The sequence below is a fragment of the Stegodyphus dumicola genome, chromosome X2 (genome assembly GCF_044657685.1).
Source record: "Stegodyphus dumicola isolate Sdum_Otavi_A_Nest chromosome X2, ASM4465768v1".
NCBI classification, from domain to species: Eukaryota; Metazoa; Arthropoda; class Arachnida; order Araneae; family Eresidae; genus Stegodyphus; species Stegodyphus dumicola.
This window is the reverse complement of record NC_140781.1, coordinates 50950575-50978245: the sequence shown is the minus strand read 5'-3', so window position 1 is coordinate 50978245 and position 27671 is coordinate 50950575. Positions and strand designations below refer to the sequence as shown.

The window sequence follows — 27671 nt, the reverse complement described above, 5'->3', positions numbered from 1 at the left end:
GTTTCAGATTGTGAAGAAATATTTAATTCTTAAAGTTCTGAATAATGCTATCACTAGGCTGTTTATTTAAGCTCGTATATATTCAGTTTTATTAAAAAAAAAAAAAAAAAAAAAAAAAAAAAGAGTAACATTTTCGCCTTTTACCCGGGGTATCAACTTCGCGTACGTTTCTTAAGCTCAAAGTTTGGCTAGTTCACGGAGTGAGCTAGTTAAATGGGGTTTTATTTTCTGGTGCCCTTCTTTCCGTTTCCTTTTTTTTTTTTTTTTTTCCCCGGCGCACCGCTATATGCAGAGCCATTTCTCGGGCGTCGAAAATGCCTCATTTCGCGGTGGTAATCCAATGTTTTTCATTCCACACTGATAGATTTCAACAGTACAGTTGAGCAATCGGACGTCAGTGGTAGCAGTTGTCGCGCTCACCGCCGTGAGGTGTGTTTACGGAAATCTTTCGGGTGAACTTTTTGTTTTCCTTTTGATGGCTTGTATTAGTTAGATCTCGTATTTCGTTTCGCAGTGTCATTAGAATAAGAATTTATTTTATTCCAAGATTTGTACATTTATTCGCGAGTGCGTATTGCCAAGAATGGTTATTTAAAGTACCTACAGGTAAATTTTGTGAAGTACAGCATAAATTTTCTATTTCGTGTAACTAGTGACTGAATTAAATATATTATGTTTTATAGTCTGAAACTGATAGTGAATTTCATAATTAATTTTATAAATCGTTAGCATGTTTCCTTGAAATCTGTTTAGAGAAAATGAATATCAAGTTTATTTTTATTTATATAATTGTAGTATTATTTATTATGAATATTTAAATAATCCCTTGCATTCTTGAAGTGCTGTGTATTGTTAATCTTGAACGCTAGATATTTGTTGTCTAGAATATTCAATAACTTTTTCTTAAATCATGACCTAGTGTACAACTGTCTCCTTGGATTTGTTTTTTATTTACTTGTTACTGACTTTTCTAATTTAAAGGAACAGTGTTCTCAAACTTAAATTGCATACGGGCCGAATGCGTGATCATCAGCTAACGGGATAAAAAATTTTTTTCAACAAAAGGAAAAGTTTTTTTTTAACAAGGCAAAAATTTTTATTTTTTAAAAACTTATCAGAGTATACATGAACAGTTATAATAATGACACAATGGAAAAAATTCCAATTTATATTTATTTCCTGTTCAAAATTTTAAGTTTGGTATCTGCAAGAAGTTTCTGTATGTAATTCAAATGTATTAATTAACAGCTAAATATTAAGTTTTCAGACTGACATTTATGTTAAATAATTCAAATATGTTGAATTAATTACTTTATCAAATAATTTACTTAAACTAAAAATAAGCAAATGATGAAAACTTTACAAATGGAACAAAATATGAGAAATAAATAAAAACCTATTTTCATTCTTTTATTTTCTAAATTTTCTTCTGTGCAATTAGAAAAAAATACCGATATCTATGTGTAAATTACAGGCTTCTATATTTGTTAGTACAACTTTCAGCTACAATACCTCATAGCTTATTTTTTTTTTTTTTTTTCAAATTCTTGTCATAGTAATGCTAAGTAATTGACCAGAAATATATTCGAGGGCCATAAAAATAGCTTTTAATGAAGATTTGGCCATATGTGGTCTGCCTGTTTGAGATCACTGTATTAAGAGCATAAATATGTTATTTTCAGATATTTTTTCTTTCCTAATCTAAAAGTAAGTTAAAGTTTTTGATTTAATTATATCAAATAAATATCTGCATGTTAATATATCAATGCAATAGAGGATGGTATAAAATGAAATATTAAGGTGTATAGATGTTTTATTCCTTTTTTTTTTTTTTTTTTTAAATTTATTTTCAGTATATCTATTCATTTAATACTGAAATAGTTTGTATCTTCTAGAGACTTTATTTGAAAATTTGAAACTTTTTTTTAAATTTTGTATTTAATTTATTATTAAATGACTGATAGAATATGTTTATAATTGCTTGCATTTTATTTTCTTAATTTTTATTTACTTCCCACTTTGCCTTTATTAATACTTACTTTATTGCTTACTTTACCTTTAAAAAAAAGGGACATTTTATTGTTCCTCAGTCTGGTAAATGATCAGTCTGATTAACTAATAGAAAACTACTGCCATGATATAAAACTTGGTGATAAATGATACAACAACTTTGTGATAATACAAGGGGTACCCTTCTCTCTACTCTAAACCTTAGTTCCCCCTCCCTTTTCTAAATTATTCATGTGCGGAGCTTCATTTTTATATTAATGATAACAATTTTCTCATTTGTTTTCTCTGAATTTATAGCCAATTCATTTGAATGTCCTTATCTTCTCTCTACTCTAACGCTTATTTCCCCTCCCTTTTCTAAATTATTCATGTGCGGAGCTTCGTTAATGTATTGGGGATAAAAATTTTCTCATTTGTTTTTTCTGAATTTATTGCCAATTCATTCGAATGCCCTTATCTTCTCAGAGCAGAGGATTTTCATATATGTAGAATTAGGCTAAAATGTAGTAGAGCACTTCACCAAAGTAAATTTGCACAAGTTTAAATGTAATCATGAAACCGAGTTAATTTTTCTGTAGTTTCCTTTTAATTGAGTGCTCTGAAGCAGTTCAGTAATTTATGTGTTAAAAAATTTTTACTCTAAACAGTTACAGACATTAAAGATATGCTCTGTGGCAGTGTGACCACATAGGTTGCATTCAGTTTTAGAGATGGTATTTTAAAGTAAATTTGCACACATTTATCAGTTAATTAATAAAGTGTTTATTAGATTTCTTTTTTTAATTAAAACTATCCATAAGGTAATGATTTCTCATAGAACTAAAAGCATTTTAGCTGATATAACTCAGTTTACATCATAACAATCTTTGATTGCTTAAAGCGAATGAAGAAACTTGAATTTGGAGAAATCTGTACTAAGAAAATCATTGATTCTGTGATTTTCAACAATCAACCAAATTACTTGTATAATGTTTTATTTTATGGAATTTATTTTGCTTGTGTTCAAGGATGGAAAATAGAATTTTACTATTTTCACATCAGCAGAATAAATATCTGTATGTTTTTTACCTGGTAACATAGAATAACATTCATAGAAAACTGATACAAATGCTCTTTTCCCGATAACATTGATAGAATGCCTTAATTTCTTCTCAAAATTTTAGCTGATTTCGTCGACTGCATTGCTTTTACCGAATTGGGAGTTCAAAACCAGTTTTATAGGTTTTTAAAATCTTTCACTGAGAAATTTTACTCAGATTTTCAAATAAATTATTATTATTTAGTCACCAACTTTGAATTTTATTAATTTCATTTTTATGTGTATCCACATAAGTTGAATGGGTAAAATTTTAAAATACTGGAAATTTATTCTTACTTAGCTAAATGTTGTGACATGTATATGGGAATTTACTTATATAATATACATGTCTGTCATTTTCTTTAAAAAAATCTCGATATGAAAGTGCACCTGTCCTAAAGCCCTCAAGTGCTTTATTATGACTGCCAAATTGAAGGATCTTTTATTTCACATTCTGTGTTATTGCTATAAGGGTAGTGATATGCTTATGCTAGACAAATAAAATTGTGGAAAATAGATCTCAAGCTAGCGAAACAATATTACTGCTTGTTAGAAAGACTAAAACAGAATTTGTTGCAATAATAAGTAAAGAACATAATCCCTTCCCACTGCAAATAAATTCTTATACTTTTGAGGACGTTGCTGAGTTTACATATCTTAACTCTCTCTCCTATCTAATGATAACAATATTAAACTTGAAATTGATAAAAGATTATTTAGAGCTAATAGATGTTGTAATGTTTAAAAAATTTATTCATGTCTAAATTATTAAACTTCAAGACAAAAATAAAACTTTATACAACTTTTATTAGACCTGTCATATTGCATGATAGTGAATGCTGGCTATTAACAAAAATGGATAAGAAAGGCTTCTTTGAAAGAAAAATACTTCGAAAAATATATGGCCAAATTAGGGAAAATAATAGATGGAGAATTCTGTGTAACCATGAAATCTATAGAAGATAAACAACCTAATATTGTTCAAGTCATCAAATCTTATCGTATCAGGTGGTTTGGACATATTTTAAATGTGACAACTTAAACCCTGCTAAAAAGGTGACTTTTGCAAGCACAGAGAATACCAGGAAAAGAGGAAGACCTCACACAAGATGGATAGACTGTGTGGAGGGAGATCTCAAGACTTCAAAAATCAGTTGTTAGTGGAACATAGCGACTGATCGTATGTATCCATTGGAGGAAACTTGTTAAGATGGCCTTGGCCTGTAATAGCCTGTAGTGCAACTGAAGAAGTTAGAATGACTGACTGAGCTGTAGAAGTCTCCACTGAGCCAACCCAGCTGAAGACATTTTCACATCCTTTGCAAATGGAATGTTTAATGTTCTTTGATACTACTGCTTCAAATCATTGTAAACACTAGGTAATGAGCTTATTAATTTTTGCACATTTGACATCTGTTAAAGTGATTCCAGATGGCTATAAGTATACTTTTCTTTAAACTAGTCTTACCACTGAGCATATCTTTAAAATCAATCCTGCTTAATCTTTCAGCATCCTGTTTGCTAAATATTTGTTGCATTGTGAGAAAACTTAGCATTCTTAGTTAATTCAACTTGTTTTTCTTCATTACATTTTATTTATTTATTTATTTTTAATCATTGAAATTTTAGACTGTAATTTAACTATTTGATATAACAGATTCGGTATAGTAAGGTTTAGTACAATTAGGAATGTGTCATGCATCTTTTTTCTGATCTCAATTTATAAGTGACAGAAAAGTGAAGTGCAAGTAAATTTGATTAATCTAGTCAACTATGTATTAAATGTACTCATCTCTTAAATAAACTTATGCTGTGCTTCAGTGTTTGAAATTATAATATGAATGCTAAATTTGAGTATGCTGTTATAACTGGTATCAGGTTTTGGGCAGAATTTTAATATCTGAGATGTATTTCAAAATTGTATTCCATAAGTATATTTTATTACTTTCACAATTAGTGTATTATGTTGATGAATTTATTAGTTATACTATAATTTCTGCCCTTTTCTTTTGTTCTTAAAAACAAATCTGAGGAAAGGTTCTTTCCTGTTCCATCTTTAATTTATATATTATGCTTTAATGTAAAATAATTGTAGGATACTTAAGTATTTCAAAAATTTACACATTTAAATTATTTAAACTGTAGATTTTCATAGACATGTAATCTAGAAATTGGCAGTTTTCAGTAAATTTTCTAATTAAACAAATTTTTTATCTTTCATTTTTACAAAATCATGTACTGTCAGAATTTTATTAGCTGATACTGTAATTGGTTAGCTATTGAATTGAATAAACTGATCACTTTTTTGTGAATTATATGTAAGTCGATTTAAATTTTTTAGATCTTGCTGTCCTGCTGTAAAGATATGGCTGCAGGTGTTGTAAAGAGGTAAATAATTTTAGATATTTTGCAAAATAGGGGAATTAATTTCTTTTTATATATGGAACATGCTTTCTTAGTATTGTTGTGTGTATAGGGGTTCGTAAGAGACTGAATGCACACAGATTCGATAAGTTGATAAAATTTAACTTATCAAAAGAAACATTTCAGATTTTTGGAACTTTCCACAGAAATACTTGTACAGGTGTTCACAGTATCACAGAGTACAATTAGTAGTTACACTTCAAATTACTGAGAACATTGAACACAATACAATGCAAAATGCATCTACCAAACTTACGCTGAATTAAACAACTCATAACTCTGGAACTGATGCTCTCATCGGCCTTATATAGTTTCTTCTCGGCCGTTCAGAGATTTCTAGTAATTTTTGCTTTTTGAAATTACTGGAAGGCATATGAAGGCTGGATACAGTTACATATAGGGTGAATCAGAAGACGTGGGCAAACTTTACGGGGTGATAGAATGCAGCTATACAAGCAATATTCATCATATCATGTATGGTTGGGATGCTAGCAGTGAGAAGTTAAAAGGTAGTTTTCCACTGTCACATTTAAGGAATTAGTACAAAAATGAGAAGAGATACTTCAGAAAACATTTTATTAACAGGAATGTAACTGATGTACATGTTCAAAGAAATTGCTCAAAAGACTTGCCAGCTGTAATGCGGGCCTCACACTTGCAAGATAAGGATGCACATTTGCAAAGATGCCAGACATTTCTTAAGTGCAACAATGGTCATCCTGGGGTCTAGATCCATATTGGTTTCAACAGGGCACTCTTAGATTAGGCTTTTTATATGGCATCACAGGAAAACTCAAAACATCTTCAGTAATCTTGATGGCCAAGCTGTTAGACCACCTAGACCAATCCATCACCCTGGCAGCTTTGCATCTGAAGTATTCTGCACATCCAAGCCATTGGGTGTGAAGACCGATCCTTTTTACCATTTACAACACCACCTAGAGGCTCACAGTTTACATTCTACCCAAACATTCTGTGATGAATATTGCTTGTATAGCGGCGTTCTATCACCCTGTAATGTTTTACCTACATTTTCAGATTCATCCTGTATAAAATCAATTACAATTATTCAATTACTATATTCATTACAGTTATAGAGGGGCTGGACCAAAATGTCTCCAGGTTTGGTGACTTTTGGCGATTTCTTGCTAAATTTTCCAATAAAAATCGGTCACCAAAACCACTGCCAGCTATTTGATATCTCGCATGAGATAGCCAGCCATTTACTCAGTGTTAAATAGACTTGTCCCTGTATTCTTATTTTTCCAGCTATGGATCATTTCTCTCAGCTTTTCATTTTGCGTTATACAGAAAAATACAGCAATTTCGCTGATAAATTCATTAAAATTATCTATGTACAAAATTCACAACAGCATTTATAATTGATTTAGAAACAGCTGCTGCAATTTATTTCACTTCTGAAATAGGATTTGTATCAGTTTTTTGTGATATAGATAATACACAATTTCAAACTTATAGATAAATATGAACCTTTGGTGAGAAAATGTTTTCTTTAATCTTGCCTCCCAGAAATGAAAGTCATAAACTTTTGCATTCATAGAATAAAACATATTTAGATTTACCCATAATTTAGCATAATACATGTGTACAGTTAATTGCTTTTGTCTATCTAGTGGAACTTGCAATTAAGTCTGGATACTTACGTAGTATTTCGTCGATCACAAAACTTCCCCAAGCAGAGTGATTTGCACCAATTATGGAAAAGCATGATGTAATAATTTACTGAAAACATCAGTGCTTTCATTTGATGTAACCCAGATTGACTCATTAAGCTGCCTGTTGTTTTTATGAACATGATATACAGGGTGGTCATGAAAAGACTTCCCTTATATGTGAACCTTTATCCATTCAATGAATTAAAATGAAATTTCAGATGTTCTTTGAAGATGTGCATCTGAGATTGCGATGATTTAAAACATAGAGTTCTCACGTTAAAATTTTTTCAAGTCAACACCCATTTTTTTCCTACGCAAACTGATCATCACTTTGAGAAACCGTAAGTGCCATTGAAATGATGCCTATATATGATGAAAATTGCTGGTGTAAAATATTTGCAAAGAAGAGTATTTTAAAGGTCTAATGATAACACAAGAGAGGAAAAAAACTTTGATCGGAATTACAAATTTTCATCGTGCCCACCTTTGCAAACAATAACGCATCACATGTGGAAGATTGTTGACAACAGTGACAAATGTAACATCGCAGAAAGAATCTGTATAACTTCACATTTTGTGATATCTTTCAATTCTGACAAAGCTTGTGTGTTTAATGTAGATACCTTAGATTTCAGATAATCCTCCAGAACAAGAAGTGCATTGGAGTGAGGTCGAGGGAATGTGGAGGCCATGAAACTACAAAGTTATGGGAGATGACTCTATTTCCAAATTGCTGTTGCATCACATGCTAAGGACATGTAGCAATGTGTACAGGAGTGCCATCTTTCGTCCATTAATATCATGAATGACATTTTGCTGCTTCAATTCTTTAATGGTACTCTTCCTTTACCTACTTGCAATATTGTAAATTCATAAGAACAACTAAGATGATATAACAACACATAATAATTAATAAGACCATGAGAAAAATAAATTTAATTATAAAAATGGTAGAAGCGCCATTGCTTATGTCAATTAGTGTTTATTTCAGGTGGAAACTGATTGCCTATTGCCTCTGTAATTAGTGTTTATTTCAGGTAGAAACTGTTTGCCCATTGCAAATCTCCTTCTACCCTTTTTATAATTAAACTTATTTTTCTCATTGTCTTATTATCAAGTGTTATTATTTCATATTATTTGTTCTTCTGATTTTATGGTTTTACGGGCAGATGAAAGAAAAGTACTTCTGGAATGGTATATACTGAGCACTTGTGATGAAGTATATATTCATAGGTGTGGAAGTGACATCTTTGAAGAAGTATGGATATAGAATGCATGTGCTTGTAATACCGCACCAGATAGTCGCTTTAGCTTTATATGACACTGTTACCATATCATGAGGATTTTTGTCAGCTCAGTGAACACAGTTCTTGGAGTTTGTGGTAAGAAGAAATGTGACTCATCCATCCATAATATCCACAGCAACCACCTGCTATCTTCATCATATCTGCTGAAGAAAAAAAAATTGTGAAGTCGTGAAGTGTTTCTCGTCTCCACGTTGCAACATCTGGATGTGCTTTAATCAGTAAGCAAACATCCTCAGAACAGAATGTAGAATCTTGAGGACTGTGGTTTTTGGTAGAACCAAACTGTGGGTAGCACTTCTTGCATTATGGAATAGGCCTGCAGTAATTATATTATGCACTTCTGCAGCAACATCAACAGAACACATGATTGTCTGGATCATATTCTATTACTTGTGCTTCCAGTTTTTCCAAATTTTTTTACCAAATCATGTACAGTTTTCATGGAACATGGGCTTTGTCTTAGCTTCTGATTTCAGTGATAAACTCAAACTGTTCGGGAGCACTTTCCCCGTTCAGATAAAACAGCTGTATCAAATCACCTTGTTGTTTCCCTGTAAGTATCTTCTTATTAGCATGTTTGAACACCTAATTGAAGAAACAATCTTCTCATGCTGCTAATTAAAGGTTTTCCACAAGCAATGCTTCGTACAACAGTTTAACTTGTTTGGAATTGTTTCTAGGATGTTCAACTGGACAAGTGGACTTGGTCAGCTGGAAAAGTCTCCAAGATAGGTGTTCAACTTGTTTGGAATTGTTTCCACATTTGAGAAATTTCCAAATGGTCAACATCAAAGAAAAGAGTGATATCTTTGATTGATTGCGTTACTTCGGTACATCTGAGAGCACAACTGCAGTCGCTATCTTCCATTCATCTTCTTTTAGCTCAGTATCACAAATATCATCAAAAATCAATGTATGAAATTTATCAGCTTTTGAATAAACTTCCTCAAAGTGCTGGTGGTTTCAACAACTGCCTATTTAGCGTATGTTTGGATAGCCAGTTTGCCTTGACATGCAATATTTAAGTACGGCCATCTGCGTCAGCAGTCACTGTAGCTCAACTATGCTTCAAAAATTGCTAATTTGCATTGTACACATAATTTTGAAAGCCAGTGTACATGGTCATCCACTTCTTATTTCATCTCCAGAACTATTTTTTCCAACTTATCTATTGCTCTAGCCATTTTATTTGCCCTGCCTTTTTTTATTTCCTAAATTTGTACATGTTTGTCCTTGAATTTAGCAGATCAGGCTTCTTTTTGCTTATTTACGATAAGGAAAAGGTGAATAGCCATGTGAAATAAGCCAAATTCATAAAATATTATCTGATATTCCATCCACTCTATATAAGGCTATCTGATATTTAAACCAATGTAATAATTATTTTTTACTGTATTTACGTAAACATTTCGTTAACTTATATTTTTCAGAGGTTATGTGACTGGCAGTACTGCACAAGATATAAATATTCCAGCAGCAACTAATAAAGCACCAGCTTTAACTTTAGAAAGTGAAGGAAGAAAAAGTGAAGGAAAGGTAATCACCAAATATCCGTGGATTTTATAACCAGATTTTAAATTCCGTATGTCCATCACCAATAAATATAAGAATTAGAAGTATGCATAGATAGACAGTATAGCCTTATGGTTCAAACGATATATATATGCAAATGTAGAAACATAACAATCTCTGATGATAATAATTTTGTTATCTAAAGATTAAATTATATTTTGAACTTTATTTAATATGATGTCTTTCATTACATACTTGCTGTCTTAATTTCAGCACTCTTAAAATCCTTAGTAAGATAATTTATTTGTAAATAATCCATAATGTCATTTTCAATGATGTCTTAAATAAATTGGTTACATACTATTAGGGTCTTGTTGATCACAAATAATCTTATTAGTTTCAGTTTTGGAGAACTTCCTCTGCCACTGAAGATGTGAATATTGGTTTCATTAAATAAATACATATATTTGGCATTTGGAAATGTGTCAGTTAATTCTGAATTGCTTCTTAGCAGTTCACTCTTGAAGTACTCATTTATGCTATTACTGCTGTTTTCCAAATTTCTGAAATGCTGTCAAAAAGTGCCCTTTAAAATAAGATTTCACATTAGAGATATGAAAGTTGTTTATTTATTCAAATAAGACAAAAAAAATAATAAGACTTATCTGCAGGAGATGCCTTCATGAAGGGCTCCAGAGCAAAACGTAGTCTGCAAATGCCAACATCTGTAACCAGTGCTCTTAGTATTAGTGAAGATGCTTACTAAGAGCATTTACATTTCTGTTGTACTAAATATTTGTAATAACAGTTGCGCTGTATGAAGGAAATGCTGCCCAGCCGGTGTAGTGGTTGGTCACACTGATTGCTGTACCAATGGTCCCAGGTTTAAATCACGGAAAAAGCATAGGTGTTTATAAGCATATAATAACTGCCTCCTCGAGTTGTTCTGGCATCCTGAAATTTGAGCAATCTATTACGTTAGTAATGCTAGGCGATGCCTAATTACACAGGTGGCAGTATTGCTACAACCTGTACCTGAGGATCCTGATATATATATACACTGCTGGGCATTAAAATTGCAACACCAGGAAGGAATGATCTGATGAAAAAAATCACATGAAAAGAAATAGATGTTCGGATATGCTAATGATTAGTATTTCAGCACATTTATACGATGCAGGAGGGAGAAACAACATCTGAAGCACTGCCTAAAAGAAAAGTTGTGTAGAGGATTTCTCATTTGGAAAGTGCTTTGTAAGGTTGGAGTTTGCAAAGAATATTGTGTTATGCCTCGAATTAAGAAGAAGATGCTTACCAGCAAGTTTAGAAAATCGATAGAGGCAGGACCGTTGCCTATCGAAAGCGTGGATTAACATTCTGTGATATCGCCCGTCGCACCTGTGGACATCCAACCACAGTGTTGCAAATATGGAGTCAATGGACTGCTGAGGGTCATACTGAACAGCATGCAAGACCTCTATGCCTTTCCATGACTAACACCAGAGAGGACAGACATATTGTGACGTCAGCCCTGCAAAATCATAAGACGACATCATGGACCATTATTTAGGAAACGGGTATGTTTGCAGTACGTCCAGTATCAGCTCATATGGTGCTTCGACGCTTGCAGCATGGATTATCAGCATAACGACCGTTACTTTAGCATCCTTTGACAATGCATGATAGAGACAATGTCTCCTGGTGTGCGAACTGCAGAGTTGGATACAGGATTCTACGTGCAGTATTCTGATGGCTGTATACATATCAGGAGTGTCTGAAGAGATTGCACGTCGCCTACTTGCATTTGATATTGGCATAGGGGCCCTGCATCTAGTGTAATGGTTTGGGCAGCCATTGGGTACGCAACACGAGTTCAGATCAACGGTAATTTGAATGCAGGTTGGTAACATTTCTGGTGTCTTACGACCTGTGGTTGTGCTCTATATTCAAGGCCTGCCAAACACCATCTAACAACAAGGTAATGCAAGACCACATGTTGCACGTTGTGTTCTGACCTTACTCGATACACAAGGTGTTCGATTGTTTCCATGGCCTGCATGGTCTCCAGTTCTGTCACCCATTGAAAACATTTGGTCATGGGTTGCTGAGAGATTGTCCTGTCACCCCTCTTCGGTTGATGAAGTGGAGCATAGACTTGAAGTAGCATAGAAATCCATTTCTATCATCCATGCCTAATGAGGTAAGGGCCATTTTAGCTGCCAGGGATGCCAGCTGGTTCTACTAATTTTGCACCCCTGTAAACCTCCAAAATGCTTACAAATTTAATCATTTTGTCTACATGCCATACTATTTACATGCAATAAATATCTTTTTTGTATATACGTTCCTTCATAATGTTGCAATTTTAATGGCCAGCTGTGTATATACCTATGCATTTACGTTTTCATCTCTTTGCAGCAGTGTAGTAGGATATGTTCTGATTGGTAATAGGAGAGTCCAGATGATTCACTTATCAATGACTTAACATCATGCCTTAGAATAGCTTTATACAGTACATTAGTGTTACAGATTTATAACTGTGTCATTAAGGGTAAAGCTGTGCTGATTTTTGTTCTTTTGCTTTTGTAACTTATGCAAAGCAAATTTTCTTATTGCTCCCTTCAGTCATTAAGTCCATAATGTCAAATAACCACCCCATTCAGATATGTTTTCAAAAGCAGATCATATTTTCATAAAAACGAGATAAGATATGTTAGTACTTGTTCTATATTGTGTAAATTTGGTGTGACGGCACTAGGCTGAAGGTTGCCAAAGATGCAAAGCAGTGTTCTAGAATTTATGCCTAACTTCTAACTTTACTTGTTAATGGTTGTGTGTATGCTATTATAAGGAGGTAGAATACTGGGGATTTTGGTCTTCAAGGTTACGTCTTCAAATAAGAATAAATAAAATGAATTTTAGCCAACATTGAGAGCATATTATATTTACAAAAAGTTATATTGAATTGTTATCAATAAGTACACTCTTCATTAGGAAATAATTGCTTTGCAATTTCAGTAGAGTTAATGCCAAAAATTCAGTCCTAAAACACTCCTAAGGACTTACTTCAAAAGGTATGCAATGAGATTTAGAAGTTCACAGTGATGATGTTAATGAGCTTTTGGAGCATAGGAAAGAGATGAGAGTTAATGAACTTATAGAGGGCTTAATTAATTTATAGAGGTCTGGGTTTAAGTTGCTGGCTTCTTCAAAAGGAATCAAGTCCCTTTTGAAGAAGCCAGCAATTTAAACCTAGATCCATGAGAAAGAGATTTGAAAATTATGAAAGGATTATGAATTTTGTATACTGTAAACTGTAGCAAGGAATGTGTTCTAGCTGCAGGGCACAGGAAACAAAAAAAAAAAAAAAAAAAAAAAAAAAAATTATAGCTAAGAAATTTTATTTGATAAAAGATGTCCTTCAGTTATCAGATTCGTTTCTTAAATTTTATGAAGCTATTGGCTTCGAAGTAACTCTGCTTTATGTAGCACATTTTAGAGTTATTTTATATTCATATGTATGACAACTGCATCTGTATTACATATTTGCTGTTTAATAAGTATCCTGTTTAACTAACATACCTTAGTTAGGGTCCTATGTAACAAAGATTCATATGGCCCTTGGCCCTATTTATTTAAGATTCACATGCATTTATATTGCAAATTTAGATTCTGATTTATATTAGTTTTGTTGATCCCACCTAAGCTTAACTTATTCTATTATTACTCTAAAGATATTACTGTAAAGAAAAACATTTAAACTATATAGACCATCAAACTAAGTTTCCTAATGCCATAGCTTTCTGCAATAGATATCCTAGAAATTATAAAAGGGGAGTTGTGGGCAAAGTATAAAAGGGGGAGTTGTGGGCAAAGTATAAAAGGGGGAGTTGTGTGCAATCTTTGCTGCCCCCAATCCTTCCTTTTGCTCTGGATTTCTGAAATATTTTTATATTCATGGAAATCTTTTTTTTTTTTTAGAAATCTAGAATTATTTAATTTTGGAAAATTTTAGCTTGTAGTAAGAGTCTGCCAAGTAATTGTTGAGCAGAAATAAGTAAAATTGTTGAGCAGTAAGAGTTCAGTCTGGGGTTTGAATGCTGGCAAACGGACTGCCTGCATGGATGCTTTCGGGATTTTACCCATGTGTAACATATATACGAGCCAGTTTTCCTTGGAACGTTATCTATGAAGGCATACTTTCCATTAGGCAGTAGTCCTTGAATGCTTTGCCATAATGAAATAAACCAAACCAATCTCAAACTTTTTAAAAACTCAATTTTTGAGAGATTTTTGTTCATATTGCAAAAGATGCTTGCTTTCATGCAGTCACTCCCATAGATTGTGATAGTTTACAGTCCCTCAGATTTTGCCTCCTACAGTTCATAGAATCATTGTGATGTCACTAGGGTTCGGAGCTGTGCTGGTGGAGTTCGAATGTATGCAATGTGTTAAACAAGTTTATTTTTGCGTCAGGGCACATGTTAATGCATTTATGTCCTCCTACTTGGCATGTTATCACCTTGTTTCCATGGTTTTATTTGCGTGGCAGATTAAGATTTGAGTGTCTGCTTTAACATATCTGCCTCTTGTATGCACAAACGATGAATCATCCATGCAGTCGATGGTTGTCAAGCAGTTCTGTTTTGCCAAAGCCAGTGAAGAGTAAGAAAACCTACTACTTCAACAACAAATGAAAGGAAGAGCTGTCATTTGCAAATGCTGGCAAAAAGTGGTTTGTTTATTATGTTGTGCTTCAGTAATAGTACCAAGGCATTGTTGAACTTCATAAAATTGTCATAAGGATTTCAATGGATTTCTGTAAGAATCTAATCAGGTCTGTTTTACATAAAGTTCAAACACTGAAATCTTCTAAAAGCTTAACAAAGAATTTTTATCCTCAAAAATGAAGAAAAGAATCACTCAAGCATCCTTCCTTCAAAGTAAGTTACATTCTTGCATCACATAAAAGGGCATATTCAGATGGTGCCACTGTGAACAAAGCTATGCTAGCAATGTCAGAGTCTTTAATTCGCAAGTTTAAAAACAGAAATGAAATAATTTCGGATATAAAAGATGTGCCTCTCTCATGATGGCACGGTGATTGGATCATATGGTGAATGATATTTATGTACAAATTACATTTGATTTGGAAAAATGGCTGTTTCTCCCCCGAATGCTTGGACTTTTGCCTGGTGCTCTGCAGAAGGTATTTTATTTTCCTTCTACTACCCAAAGGAAAACAAATGGAAGCAATTCCCTATCCACCACCTGGGGATGTGCTCTATAGGGGTTACAGGCTTCATAAAGAGATCTTTTTCCTTTTTTGCTACAGTATGAATTTTGTTGTGGATTGCCAAAATTTGTCGATTAATCAAGATTTTGGAGATTTTAAGATCATTTTGTCTGCAAAAACTTAAATTTGGCGATTTGTGAATTTTATGATGATTATTTTAACAAACATAAGAATGTTATTACAATGTCATAAAAATAACGGCATGTTAAAGTTTTGTTTTCTAGAAAAGTATTAATTATTTAGCCATGTCTTTGCCTTTCATATTCGTAATTTTCGAATATCTTGCTACTGAAATTTAAACAATGTGATATGTGTTATAAAGCAGAATTTCTGAATTACTTTTTAGCAATTAAAAGCATATTAAAAAAAGAAAAAAAAAACTTTGTGGCTTTGAGGTCCAGATTTTTTATCATTCCGGATAATGGACGTCCAGATTTCATACTTTGTACTATAGTACTTTATTATATTACAGCCTCCATTATTTAAACAGCACTAAGAGCTATCTTGTTAATGAACTGTAGTAAAGCAGCTACCCTACTCAGAGCTGTTCTCCTATCAGGTAGACTAAGTAAAGTAACTGTGGTTAGCACCGACGTTTGCCAATAGTTTCTACTTCAGTGAATTTACTATCCACAAAGCTCATGACATCGATTAAATAGCAGGAGCCGTAATAATAATAAATAAAAATGACTTTTCTATTTTTTATATAGCTCTATTTGCTTTATTTTCTCTTTTATTTTATGATTTTTCCTTGTTGAAAAACATGGAAAATTAGAAAAATGATTTCATTCTTGTAGGCATTTCATCTGTAGAAAAGAATTTATCTTTTAATAAAGATATTGAAAATCCACAGTTTAAAATATTTTACTTATATGTCTGGAAATGCAGTATACCATACCATAAAGCTTTCTAGAGTTATTCTTAACAAAACATTAACTAAAAGAGTAAGGTAAGCAACTTCTCTGCATTCTAGATGTATGCAGTTTATTATAACAACAAAATTTTAAAATTAAATCTGATAATTCAAAGGCAAAAAGAAAAATTATTGAGGGAAAACTTGATTACATAAAACAAAAGGATTTTCATTTTCTTCAAATGAATATTGATAAAGAAATTAAGTTAGCGGATACTTTAAAATACAGTTAAAAAAACTAGTAAGAAAATTGATTCTTTTATTGGAGTAAATGAATTTAGAAAGATAGATGGGTACTTTTCCGTTTCGCCAGCGTAAATATCGCCAGGTAGACTTTATTGGCGACAACATACAGTAGACGCATAAAGAATGTTAACAAATGTTAGTTCTAAAAATTTTTTATTTTGAAGACATAAACATTTTAATATTGTTTAAAATTTTGTAAAAAAAAAATAAATTTGTAAAAAGACATTAATTCAAGAATTTACTATGCTTTCACGATTCAACATCCTGATTCGCCGCTTCATATCACGTGACCCCAAGTTATCTCATCTCACATAAATTATGCTACAAAAATCTAATTCTCTCAGTAATTATCTACATTAATTTCAAGTTAAATCTTAATTTGGAATACAAGATTAAATGCAAGAATTATTTCAATTCGTACAAATAGCTTACTTGGAAGTTATGTAAATCTGCAGTGCTTTACTTTGCTAGGGCATTCTGATTAGAATTGATGAATTTTAACCCTTGACTTTGCCTTTTCTATATTTTCGCCTTCGGGTGAGTGGTGTGATTGCATCTTAATTGACTTAATTGCTGCAAATGGCCTTGGGGCATAAAATTAAACTATCTAGTAAAAATTATACGTAATTGTATGCCATTATTGAAAGAAACAATCAATCTGATAAGAAATCGCTGCAGCTTGTTTTGAAAATTAGGCGTAAAAGGTTACCAGGGAGGATATTTCGTTTGCCATCGGTTGTACCATTATTGGCGACTTTAATTGCCTGCGCCGGCAAAATGGAATAGTACCAATAGATGTTCTACTGTAATTTTTTTTTTAATTATCAGTGCCAGTTTGGAAAACAAAAATATAACCATAGTAAAAGAGTTAATGCAACCTGTCTACATAAAGGCAAGGCAATGAAAGGGTTTTGCTATCCCTACCCAGGTTGTTGAGGAAAACACAAAAAAAAAAAAAAAAAAAAAAACTGTAATTCTAGATAGAAACATAGAGTGAGGTTCAGAAATGCTCTCGGATGTACTTGCCTTTAACATTTTAAGCACCTCTCTGTTAGTTACAGTGTGACATTTCAGCAGCATGTTTCTAGGGCTCACACATACTTGATTAAAGTTTTGTTTAGATCCATAAAACCATCTCTATATGGAACTGTTCACCCATTATTTTATTTCTTTTGAGATTTATGTCTCAGAGAAATGTATGATGGATGGGATGAGGTTTTACAGAGAGGTATGTGTAGGAATGTGTTCGTATGAAGAGTAATGCGATTGGAGGTTATAAACTTGATTAAATGGTTGTGGAATTCAAAGATCTCTGCATGGAACTGACTGCCTTTGATTCAATTTCTTTTGAGATCTATGTGTCAGAGAAATGTGTTATGGATGGGATGTGGTTTTGCAGACAGGTATGTATAGGAATATGTACAGAAAAATGTGTTATAGATGGGATGTGGTTTTGCAGACAGGTATGTATAGGAATATGTTCAGAGAAATGTGTTATAGATGGGATGTGGTTTTGCAGACAGGCATGTATAGGAATATCTATGTATGAAAGTAGTATGATTGCTGAAATTAATGAAAGCAAGTTCGGAAATCAACTTTTAAAGTTACTATTAATCTGGTAGCTGAAGTTATGTCCTGCAGACCTTACTAGACTTATGCTCCTTACATTGTCACACCCTATGTTCTGGCTGTGTGCCGCTTGGTAACAAATGGTATATTAAATCACTCACCTATCATCTGTCTCTAGATACATATGTGGTGGAAGATTACGTTTCTTCAATCGGACTCTGTCTAGCACCGAGAGTGGCACCGAAGAAGACGACACTGCTTATGGTGGAGTGCCAATGGTAAGCATCTTAATGCACATTGAGATGGGAACCCATTGTCACCCAGTCTTCTGTGAATCTTATCCCTGGATATCTGTGAATCCGTGCGAGTTGGCAAATGGCATCGACTCGATGATAGCTTAACTTTTGGTGTGAATGTGGCAGCTCTTCCAACTGTGTGATCATCTCGTGCATTGGTGGCTGAAGACATCCTAAGCCATTACGGCGGCTGACTATGCCTTCGCTGAGCCACTGGTTCCAACAATGGACAACAACCATATCGCTTTGAGCAATGTGCTGGCTAATCAGCCTGTTCGACTGACTGTCTTCTTTTAGCCTTATGACGTGACCTCTCTCAAAGTTTGACAACTATTTGTAATGCTGTCAAGTACGTCTTAAAGGCATCTTTTGTGACAATGTTGTGTATCCAAGGCGTCAGTGCAGTTGTAAATGCTTGTCATTCACCTCACCTGCCCTTTTACATTCTACCAGCCACGTACCTCAGATACATGTTATCGCCCCACAATCCTGATTGCTATTTGAAATTTAATGATTTACACAATTCACTAAATCACATTTGCATGCCATGTTTAATAGTTGTGGTTCAGTTTTTTCTGGGTGCATATATTTTTTTTACAACAGAGTTTATAACCATAATTTAAGACTGAATTGAACCTGACTATATGGATTAATTAAAAATTGGCTGACTGGTTTTCTTTTTGAAGTTTGTTGAGGAAAGAATGAAGAAAACTCTTCTCAAAGTTATTAAGAGAAACATAAAGTAAGGTTCTGTAACTGTCTCTGATATTTATAGGGTGGGCCATCTAACTTTTGGAATTTGAATCGGCTATAAAAAAAAACTAATGAATATTTTTTCAAAATTATAAGTTTATTAGGAAGATTGGATATTCTCATTTAAGAATGAAACACAACATCATTCATATGACTGCCATGGCAGGCTTGACAGTACCCCATCCGATCAACCCAATTTTTCAGTACATATTTTATTGTTTGGGCTTCAATTGCATGAATGGCAACTTCAATTTCATGTTTCAAGCCATCGATCGTCTCTGGGTGGTTTTAGCGTAACACTTATCCTTAAGGGTTCTTCACACACACACACACACACACACACACAAAATCCAATGGAATCAAAGTGAATTTTTTGGTCCAGCTGCATCATTGGGCCTTTTTTTTTTCGAAAATGAGCATGGAACCCTCGTTAATGTCAATAGCGAATGTTACCGTGCCAAGCTAAACAAATTTTTGTTCTAAAAAATTGAAGAGGATGACATGGGTGACATTTCGTTTCAACAGGACGGGGTCGCTTGCCACACAGCCAACGTAACCATTGCTCTTTTGCACTCTGTTTTTGGAAATCGAATAATCAGTCGAAATGCTGATGTCACTTGGATGCCTCAGAGCTGTGATTCGACCCTTCTGGAGAATGAAGAAAACATTTTTCAAAGTTATTATGAGAAACATACAGCAGGGTTGTCTTAGATGGCTAAAAGATGTGTAATTGTCTTTGAGATGGAAGTTTTATACATATTTCAACCTGAAATGGTATGAGATTTCTGTTTTTATGCCTCCCACAAACTTGATTAAAGTTTTGTGGAGGTAAAGATTTTTGTATGGAGCTAAGCGCCCATGATTTCCTTTCTTTTTATATCAAATTTTCAGAGAAAATTTTCTGTGACACATTCCCACTGCTCAGAGCTCTTCTCATGTCAGGCGAACTGTGGTTAGGACTACTGATTGTTTGATTCAGTTTACCAAGAGTTCTGAGTAGAGTTTCTTTTTGTCACAAATTACTAACAAAAGGGCTCACTGTGTTATTCAAGTAAAGATGACTGCAGTGATAAAGAAATACCTTTTCTTCTCTTGTTACAGTTTTCTATTTTCTATTATATTTTTGTGTCCCCCTCCCCATTTAGCAGCATGGAAAATTGAAATGAATTTCTCTTTTAATAAAGATGCTGAAAATTCATTAATTTAAAAGATTTATTTTATATACTTGAATGCATATTATATCATTAGTTATTCTGAACAGTGAAATGATTAAAGTAGTGAGAGCATCTTTCATGCATTCAAGATAATGCAATTTTTTTATATCAGTAAAATTGTTTAGTTGAATATGAAAATTAAAAAATATTGAGGAGAATTTGATTTCATGAAGCGAAAGGAATTTTTCTTCAAATGTATATTGATAAAGATATAAAGAAATTAGCACATACTTTAGAAGATGGTTCAGAAACTAGTAAGAGCACTAATTCATTTATTGGAGTAAATCAACTTAGGAAATTAAATGAAAGGAAGGTAATAAATGATCAATAATATTTTTTAAATTGCAGGTTAAATTAGCGTACAAATTTTGTAGTACAGTCAAAAGTCTTTAATCCAGACTCGTCGGGATTTCGGCGATTTCGGCGATTCCGGATTATTGGTTTTTCCGGATTATATATCATCAATTTAAATCTGGTAAGATGGCATGCAGAAATTATAAAATTAAAAATATGAAACCATAATTTATGAAATAAAGAGCAATTATGATGTAAAGGGTATCGAAATTTACCAAAAAAAGCTTAATATTTATTTGTTTACTTTATTAAACATTTATTTCAACGCGCATGCGTAAAGCATACATTACCCGTAGTCGAAGTTAGAAAATTGCAATCAGAAAACTATTTGATGTGTATTCGGGATATTTATAATTTCGAGGAATTTGATTTAAATCATATCAAAGACGGAGTACATCGAGATGAAATACTACATTTAGTAAGGAATTATAAGCCAAATAAGATAAAAACATCTACCCTGAAGATAAGGATAGAGCTGACAGATCAACTTCTAGTTCATAGTGCGCTGCGACGTCCCCCCCCCAGCAAAGCAGCATGAAATTGATAAACAGATTTAGAGAAACAAAGGACATGCCTTTATCCATTTTTTGCAGCAATTCCACTTTTTATTTGATGGACATCGAAACATGCTTTCGCTTTGTAGATCCTTTGGCAGCTCCAGAATTGGAAATTCTTTTTGACATAATCGAAAGACAATAATGACATAACCGCATATGCGCATACGCAGAAAGTTTTTAGCTTTGAGGTCCTGATTATAGATCATTCTGGATTATGGACGTCTGGATTAAAGACTTTTGACTGTATTATAGACATTTTGCATCTTTTAACCCTTTATAAGGCTGTGGTAAGTATACTTCCCAGCAACTTCATAAATTTTTAAATGTCATTGGGAAGCTATTTTGCCATATATGATTGGTGCTGCCATCTCCTGATAACTTCAGAAAACACACAAAAAAAAAATTTACTAATGCAGGATTCCTATGGATGATTCTATCATGCAAAGGGGTGATAGATGAGATGGGCACTTCGAGAAAACATGTTCGTTCGTTTAATCATTTATTATCGAGTTTATTTGTAGTTATAAACACAAAATTCATAAATTCGGTTATTTATAAGCACAGAAGTTCAAGTTTATGCCCAGTTCTTTACAGTAGGTAAAATTTTGAATTATATTTGACAGTTTTTTGTATTTTACCCCCAATGGTGATCTCTAATTTGTTGTAGCTGAATTTTATTTTGCACTTGCTATGGAAATGTATAGAAAACAAAAGAAATATACAGCAGAAGAAGCTGTTGAATTATTTTTTGCCCTCCCAAGTGACCCTGAGGATTCAGATGAAGATGCAGATGATGAAACAGGTGAAGAGTTTTCAGTCGAGGAAAACAGAAGTATTGCTTTATCTGATCCACAGCCAAACACTAGTAGAGATACAAATGATGCAATCAAACGAGTGGATGTGAACCAAAGAACTGATTCAAAGTCTAAAATTATAGATGTTCAAAATGACTCTAGTGACATTGAAGAATATAATGCAGATGATGAAGATGACGGCGGCTGGTCTAATGATACAAGGTATTTCGATTCCCATGTTGTTTGTATGGATAGAGAAGGAATTATTAATCCTAGTCTAACACGAACCAGTACAGAAAAGGACTTTTTTCCCAAATATTAAACGAGGAAATTTTAGAACGTATTGTTGAGGAAACAAATTTATATGCGTCCCAAATCAAAACAAAAAGGCGCTCAGGTCACACTGTAAGTGAAACAACAAAAAACTGGGAGGACATTCATGTAGAACTACAAGCATGGATTGGAATGAACATTATGATGGGAATCATTATGTTGCCTAGTGTAGATAACTACTGGAGTTCTGATCCTGCATCAGGACAACAATGTATTTCACAAATTATGACGTGCAAGCGTTTCAAAAAAATAACAGAGGCAATTCATGTAAACGATAATGAGACCGTTCTTTCAAGAGATGACCCAGATTATGACAAACTTCATAAGATTAGACCTCTAATTGAACACCTCAATAAAAAAATTGCCGAAGCTTTCAAACCATCTAGTGTATTGGCTGTTGATGAAAGCATGATACCTTTCAAAGGCCGGTATACCCTAAAACAATACATGCCCTTGAAACCAGTGAAGAGGGGATACAAAGTTTGGTGTCTAGCTGATTCAAAAACTGGATACATACAGAAATTTGACATTTATACGGGTAAAACTAAAGATCAAACTGCAACGGATACATTGGGAGAACGAGTGGTGCTCAATCTAACAAGTTGTTTGGAAGGTACTGGAAGTGTCGTAGCATTTGATAATTTTTTTACGACGTTCAAACTGATGAAAATATTACATGAACGCAACATTTATGCTCTCAGTACTGTAAGAACAAACTGAAGAGGTCTTCCCGCAATAATGAGAGAAAAAGTAAAGCTAGGGAGAGGGGAGTTTCAATTCAAATGCAAGGAGGACACTGCAGCCATCAAATGGATGGATAATAAACCAGTGACCATTCTTACAACAGTAAATAGCCCAAGTACAACTTCAACAGTCCCGAGGAAGAACAACGATGGAAGCCTTACTCATGTATCGTGTCCAACTGCTATTGCCACATGTAATGAGATTATGGGAGGTGTTGATCACTTTGATCAACTTCGAGAAAGATATGAAATAGAACGACGTTCCCGAAAATGGTGGCATCGAATCCTGTACTTCCTAATTGATGTGGCAATTGTGAATGCCTTCATTCTCTGGAAAGTAAGTAGAAAAGATTCAGGACTTCAAGACCAATTACATTTTCGACTTTAGCTAGCACGGCAACTGATTTCTGGATTTTCAAGTCGAAAACGCAAAGGACGACCTGCAAGTTTCCTGAGCAGCAAGAAAACTGTTCCAGATGACGTACGATTGACTAAAGTGGGTGACCATATGCCAACTGTACAAAAAACATATAGACGTTGGCGTTTGTGCTCTACTAAAGGACATGAGAAGAGAACAAGATACATTTTTACAGCTTGCAATGTCCCACTGTGTATTAATCCTTGTTTCCTGAAATTTCATGGAAAGTAATAGGTATAAATTCTTAAATTTTTGCATTCAAAATATATCTAATTTGTAATTATTTTTGTAGAGTTTAGTATTTGCAAATTATATTTCATAAATATCATGTAATGCAATATAAAAAGAAATGAAAAACATGAAATGTGCTACGTTTGAATAGCTCCCAGCAGGGGATGGGAAACATACTTCCCACCGAAATAAAATGGTCTTAATAATCAAATTAATTTTAGGTAATGATCTAAATGAATTTCTTTTTATAAATCAATTTCTGTCCCAGAAATACTTTTAACGTAACATTACTAGAAAAAAAAATTGCCTTATAAAGGGTTAATGTGTAGTTCTAGTATCTTATTTTTAATCTGTGTAATAAATTAGGTGTGTAATTGTCTGTTACTTTAAATTGCAAAAGTTTATTTGATTGTGATTTCAGTAATGAGGTTTTTAATAAATATTTATTAAAAATAAAATTTTTAATAATGACCATATTTTATAAGATATGTGGGACTACTCCGATGGAAAAAACTATAAAAACTCATGTAATTTGAATAATTTTGCAATTAAGAATTGGAAACTTTCCCAGGGAGAAAACATCCAGATATATAGTAACTTGTGACCAAAATGCAAATATTACAGCAATTTTCTATGCTGTGTATTAGATTATTCAGAAGTTACTGCGCTAACAAAATTTATTTATGGTGAACAGCACCTTAAATCTCCAGGAAGATGCTAGGTGAGGGCTTGCACTGACGCAAGTTTTTGGTCTACATTCCATACATATTTTATCGAATTGAAATTGGGAGAATATGCAGGGCAATCCATCTACTGAATTCCTTCATTCTCAAAATAGTGCATTAGTGCAGCATGATGGGCACTAGCTTTACATTCATCAGAAGGAAGTTATTATCGATTATACTCCTAAGCAAATTGACATAAGGATCAAGAACCTCATCTGTGCATATTTCAGAATTCATTGTTGCACTTGTAAAAATAGTATATAGGTCAGTGTTGGGCAATTCAGAATGATGCTATCCATTCCATGATTCCAGCACCTCTGCACTGATGCCTTTCAAGGTTGTTTTCAGGTTTATTGCAGTATTTCTCTCTCTCCACATTGTAACAAGTCTGGAATCGCATTGCAAACAAAAATGAGAGTCATCAGTAAAACAAATTCGGCTTCAGTCTCTAGCACTCCAATCACGGTGATCTCTGTGCCAGTGCAACCAGGTGCATTTCGCAGTCTGAGTTAATGGGAGTTAATCCGAGCTCCTTTTTTATGCAACTTGTCACTCTTGGTTTATTTGAATAGTCGAGTTCTCCTGTAGCTGCAACAAACTCGTCATTTATCTGTTCCATTTAGAAATCATTGCCAAATAATAGTATTAAATAATTAGTCTGTTGTGGCATGTTTTCAACTTTGATTTGTTTGTCTGCATGCATCAACAGTATCTTAAGCCATTTCCAGATTCTTCGCATGATAGTTTTGTTTACTCTTCAGTCCATGTCAACCTGTGTCAGTCTCTGCCAAGCTTTGCTTCTCCCAACTGCATGGTGCTCCTCACAATCTGTCAGATGTCTTCTTAGAGACATGCATTGCCCAACATAAAAAATGCGACACTGTGAAAGATTGGTTAGAATGTGATGTCAATTGATACACAGACAGAACATGCATATGCAAATAAGTGATGTTGTTTATAGAAAAGTAAATTTATATGGTGCTGAAATAAACAGGGAAACAGTATGATATGTATGACCGCTTTTCGTGGCAGTGCAAGCTGCAGCCCTACAAGGTACAAATTCAATCAGTGTGTGGATGGTGTCATGGGGGGTGGAAGCTCAAATGCTGCAAAACCTCCTCCATAGTTTGTCCTCCAATAATGACTTGGGCAAAGCAGACAAACAACAACCATTCACATGTCCCATATATGCTCGATCGTGAAAGATAAGGAGATGTCGCAGAAAGGAATTAGATGTGCTGCAAGGCTTGTCGGCTAATGAATGCTGTGTGTGGTATTGGTGTTATCCTCCTGGAAAATAGTATTTTTGCAATCGCTGAAGGTAGGTTAAAACCTCGTCAACTGGCTGCATGATTTCATCAACATATCATCATGCCGTTAAGTTGCCTCTTATGTGCCTCAGGGGTGACATGTTATCATGACTGATGGCACCCCAAACCATTATGCCACGTTGATGCGCCGCGGTGTGGCATTCAGCAGTAGTAGTCGGATTGTATCTCTCTCCTGACATCTCCAGTTTCTTAACTAGTGACTATCATCTGAGAAACAAATCCGAGACTGGTCTCTGAGTACCATATTGTGCCTGCCATGTTGTTGCCGCTTGTTGACTGTACTTTGTGTGGCGATTGCATCATCGCAAATACAATATACTTTTGCGTCAACGCTTTGGCATTAGTGGCATTTTTTCAAAGGGTGGCTTGTGTGCAAGCCGCTTTCACCTGAATCTTGGGAAACTCTTCTCCCAGGTATTGGAGCATCTACAGCTCCCTACACATTCCATGATATGTCGATAGTGGAGCCATCACCACTGCTATTTGTATGCATCAATCTGTACTTTCTGTAATGCGTCTAGATAAACCTGGTCTTTCGCAACTGTTTACATTTCCTTCATCTATTCATCTGGAGCAAATTCTATGCACAATGAATAGATACATCTGTGTGCGTTTCAGCAGTGATACGATGGTAAAACCAACCGTTATGCCATAATCTGATCCTTTGTAAAATTGTCAGTTTGCCTTAACTGCCTACGCTGTTGTCATCCAGGTATCTCTTCATTCACACGTCTTCTGTAGCATTGAACTTCTCAAAATTCTGGATTCCCTAAATAGCAGAGAGTAGAGACTGTTCGTCCGCCGTTTCCTTCCCTTTTATCTCTCACTGTAATCGTGTGACCAGCTTGCATCTTATTATCATCTGCATGGCTTGTTTCACTATGTAATTTGCATATTTATACGGACAAATGTTCATGGTGTTGCATTTTCTATGTCGGGCAGTGTATTTCGCCTTTCACATAAGAAAATTTTACCCAACTACTCCTACAGTCTGTAAAATTATATTATGAAGCACCCCTTGCAGTTCTTTCCATGCTTGCTGAAGCAAACATTTTGCATAGTTCAGTGTAGGGAAGATAAATCCTAACATTGTCCTAGAGCTATCAACCAAGCAACCACCTTTCATTAGTCATCACTTAAGAGAATTAGCATAAAGGCTTTTTTGTAGTTGTTCCTTTATTTTTCCCACCTGCTTTATAAACGTATGAAATATAAGTTTTTCAAAACATTGAAAACTTCTAGGGAGTTGGTTTTTATTCTCAAACTTGTTTTGATTAAATTTGTTTTATGTTAAATTTTAGATTATGTTTAATAATAATGATGCACAGTACAAACTTCTGTGTTATTCTTAAAATAATATTGCAAGAGAGAGGGGGTGTTTGCATAGATGATTGCTTTAATTTGTTCAGTTCTGTTTGCTGATCGGTCCTTAATTTTTTTTTATTTATTTAATGGTTAATTTCCTTTTAAAGAGATATGTACAAACCTTGTAAACCAGTTAAAAGGATTGTTCTTTAACGTTGTGCAAAATTTTTTGTCTGCAATCTTCAGCCTTAAATTTGTTTCAAATCCTAACTTTATTAAAGAATGTAAAAAAAGATAGAAATTTCATTGAAGAAACTTTTCTCAGACATTGTATAGGAATTAACATTTATTATTAGTAACATTTTTTTAAATACAGCATTAGGTTTTAAATGGTTTTATTCCTTTTTTCCATATTATTCAGTTAATTAAAGTGAACCCTCTCAGAAATGTTGGACCATTTTTGTTTAGAACTCAAATTTTTTGATACAGTTTCACATCTAAAATTAGATCAGAGATTAAGATGCTCAGTTCAGAAGAAATTAGATTAGTTTTTTCACTCGCATTAAGCGTGCTAAAAATTTTGTTC

General features: G+C 33.8%; 1 protein-coding gene across 3 annotated transcripts in view; it reads left to right on the top strand.

Annotated features, from left to right (window-relative positions):
• The first annotated feature begins 322 nt into the window (after positions 1 to 322).
• The window catches only part of DPCoAC (dephosphocoenzyme A carrier), a 67511-nt gene continuing 40162 nt past the window's right edge, over positions 323 to 27671 (top strand). Inside the window, exons 1-3 of one of the 3 annotated variants that reach the window (XM_035356712.2) lie at positions 323 to 429; positions 5430 to 5476; positions 9926 to 10031. In XM_035356712.2, the coding sequence (XP_035212603.1) occupies positions 5454 to 5476; positions 9926 to 10031 (129 nt within the window). In that variant the 5' untranslated portion in view covers positions 323 to 429; positions 5430 to 5453. Of the gene's footprint in view, positions 607 to 5429; positions 5477 to 9925; positions 10032 to 27671 lie in introns of all 3 variants that reach the window. The other 2 variants (XM_035356709.2, XM_035356715.2) reach the window with 2 other exon arrangements.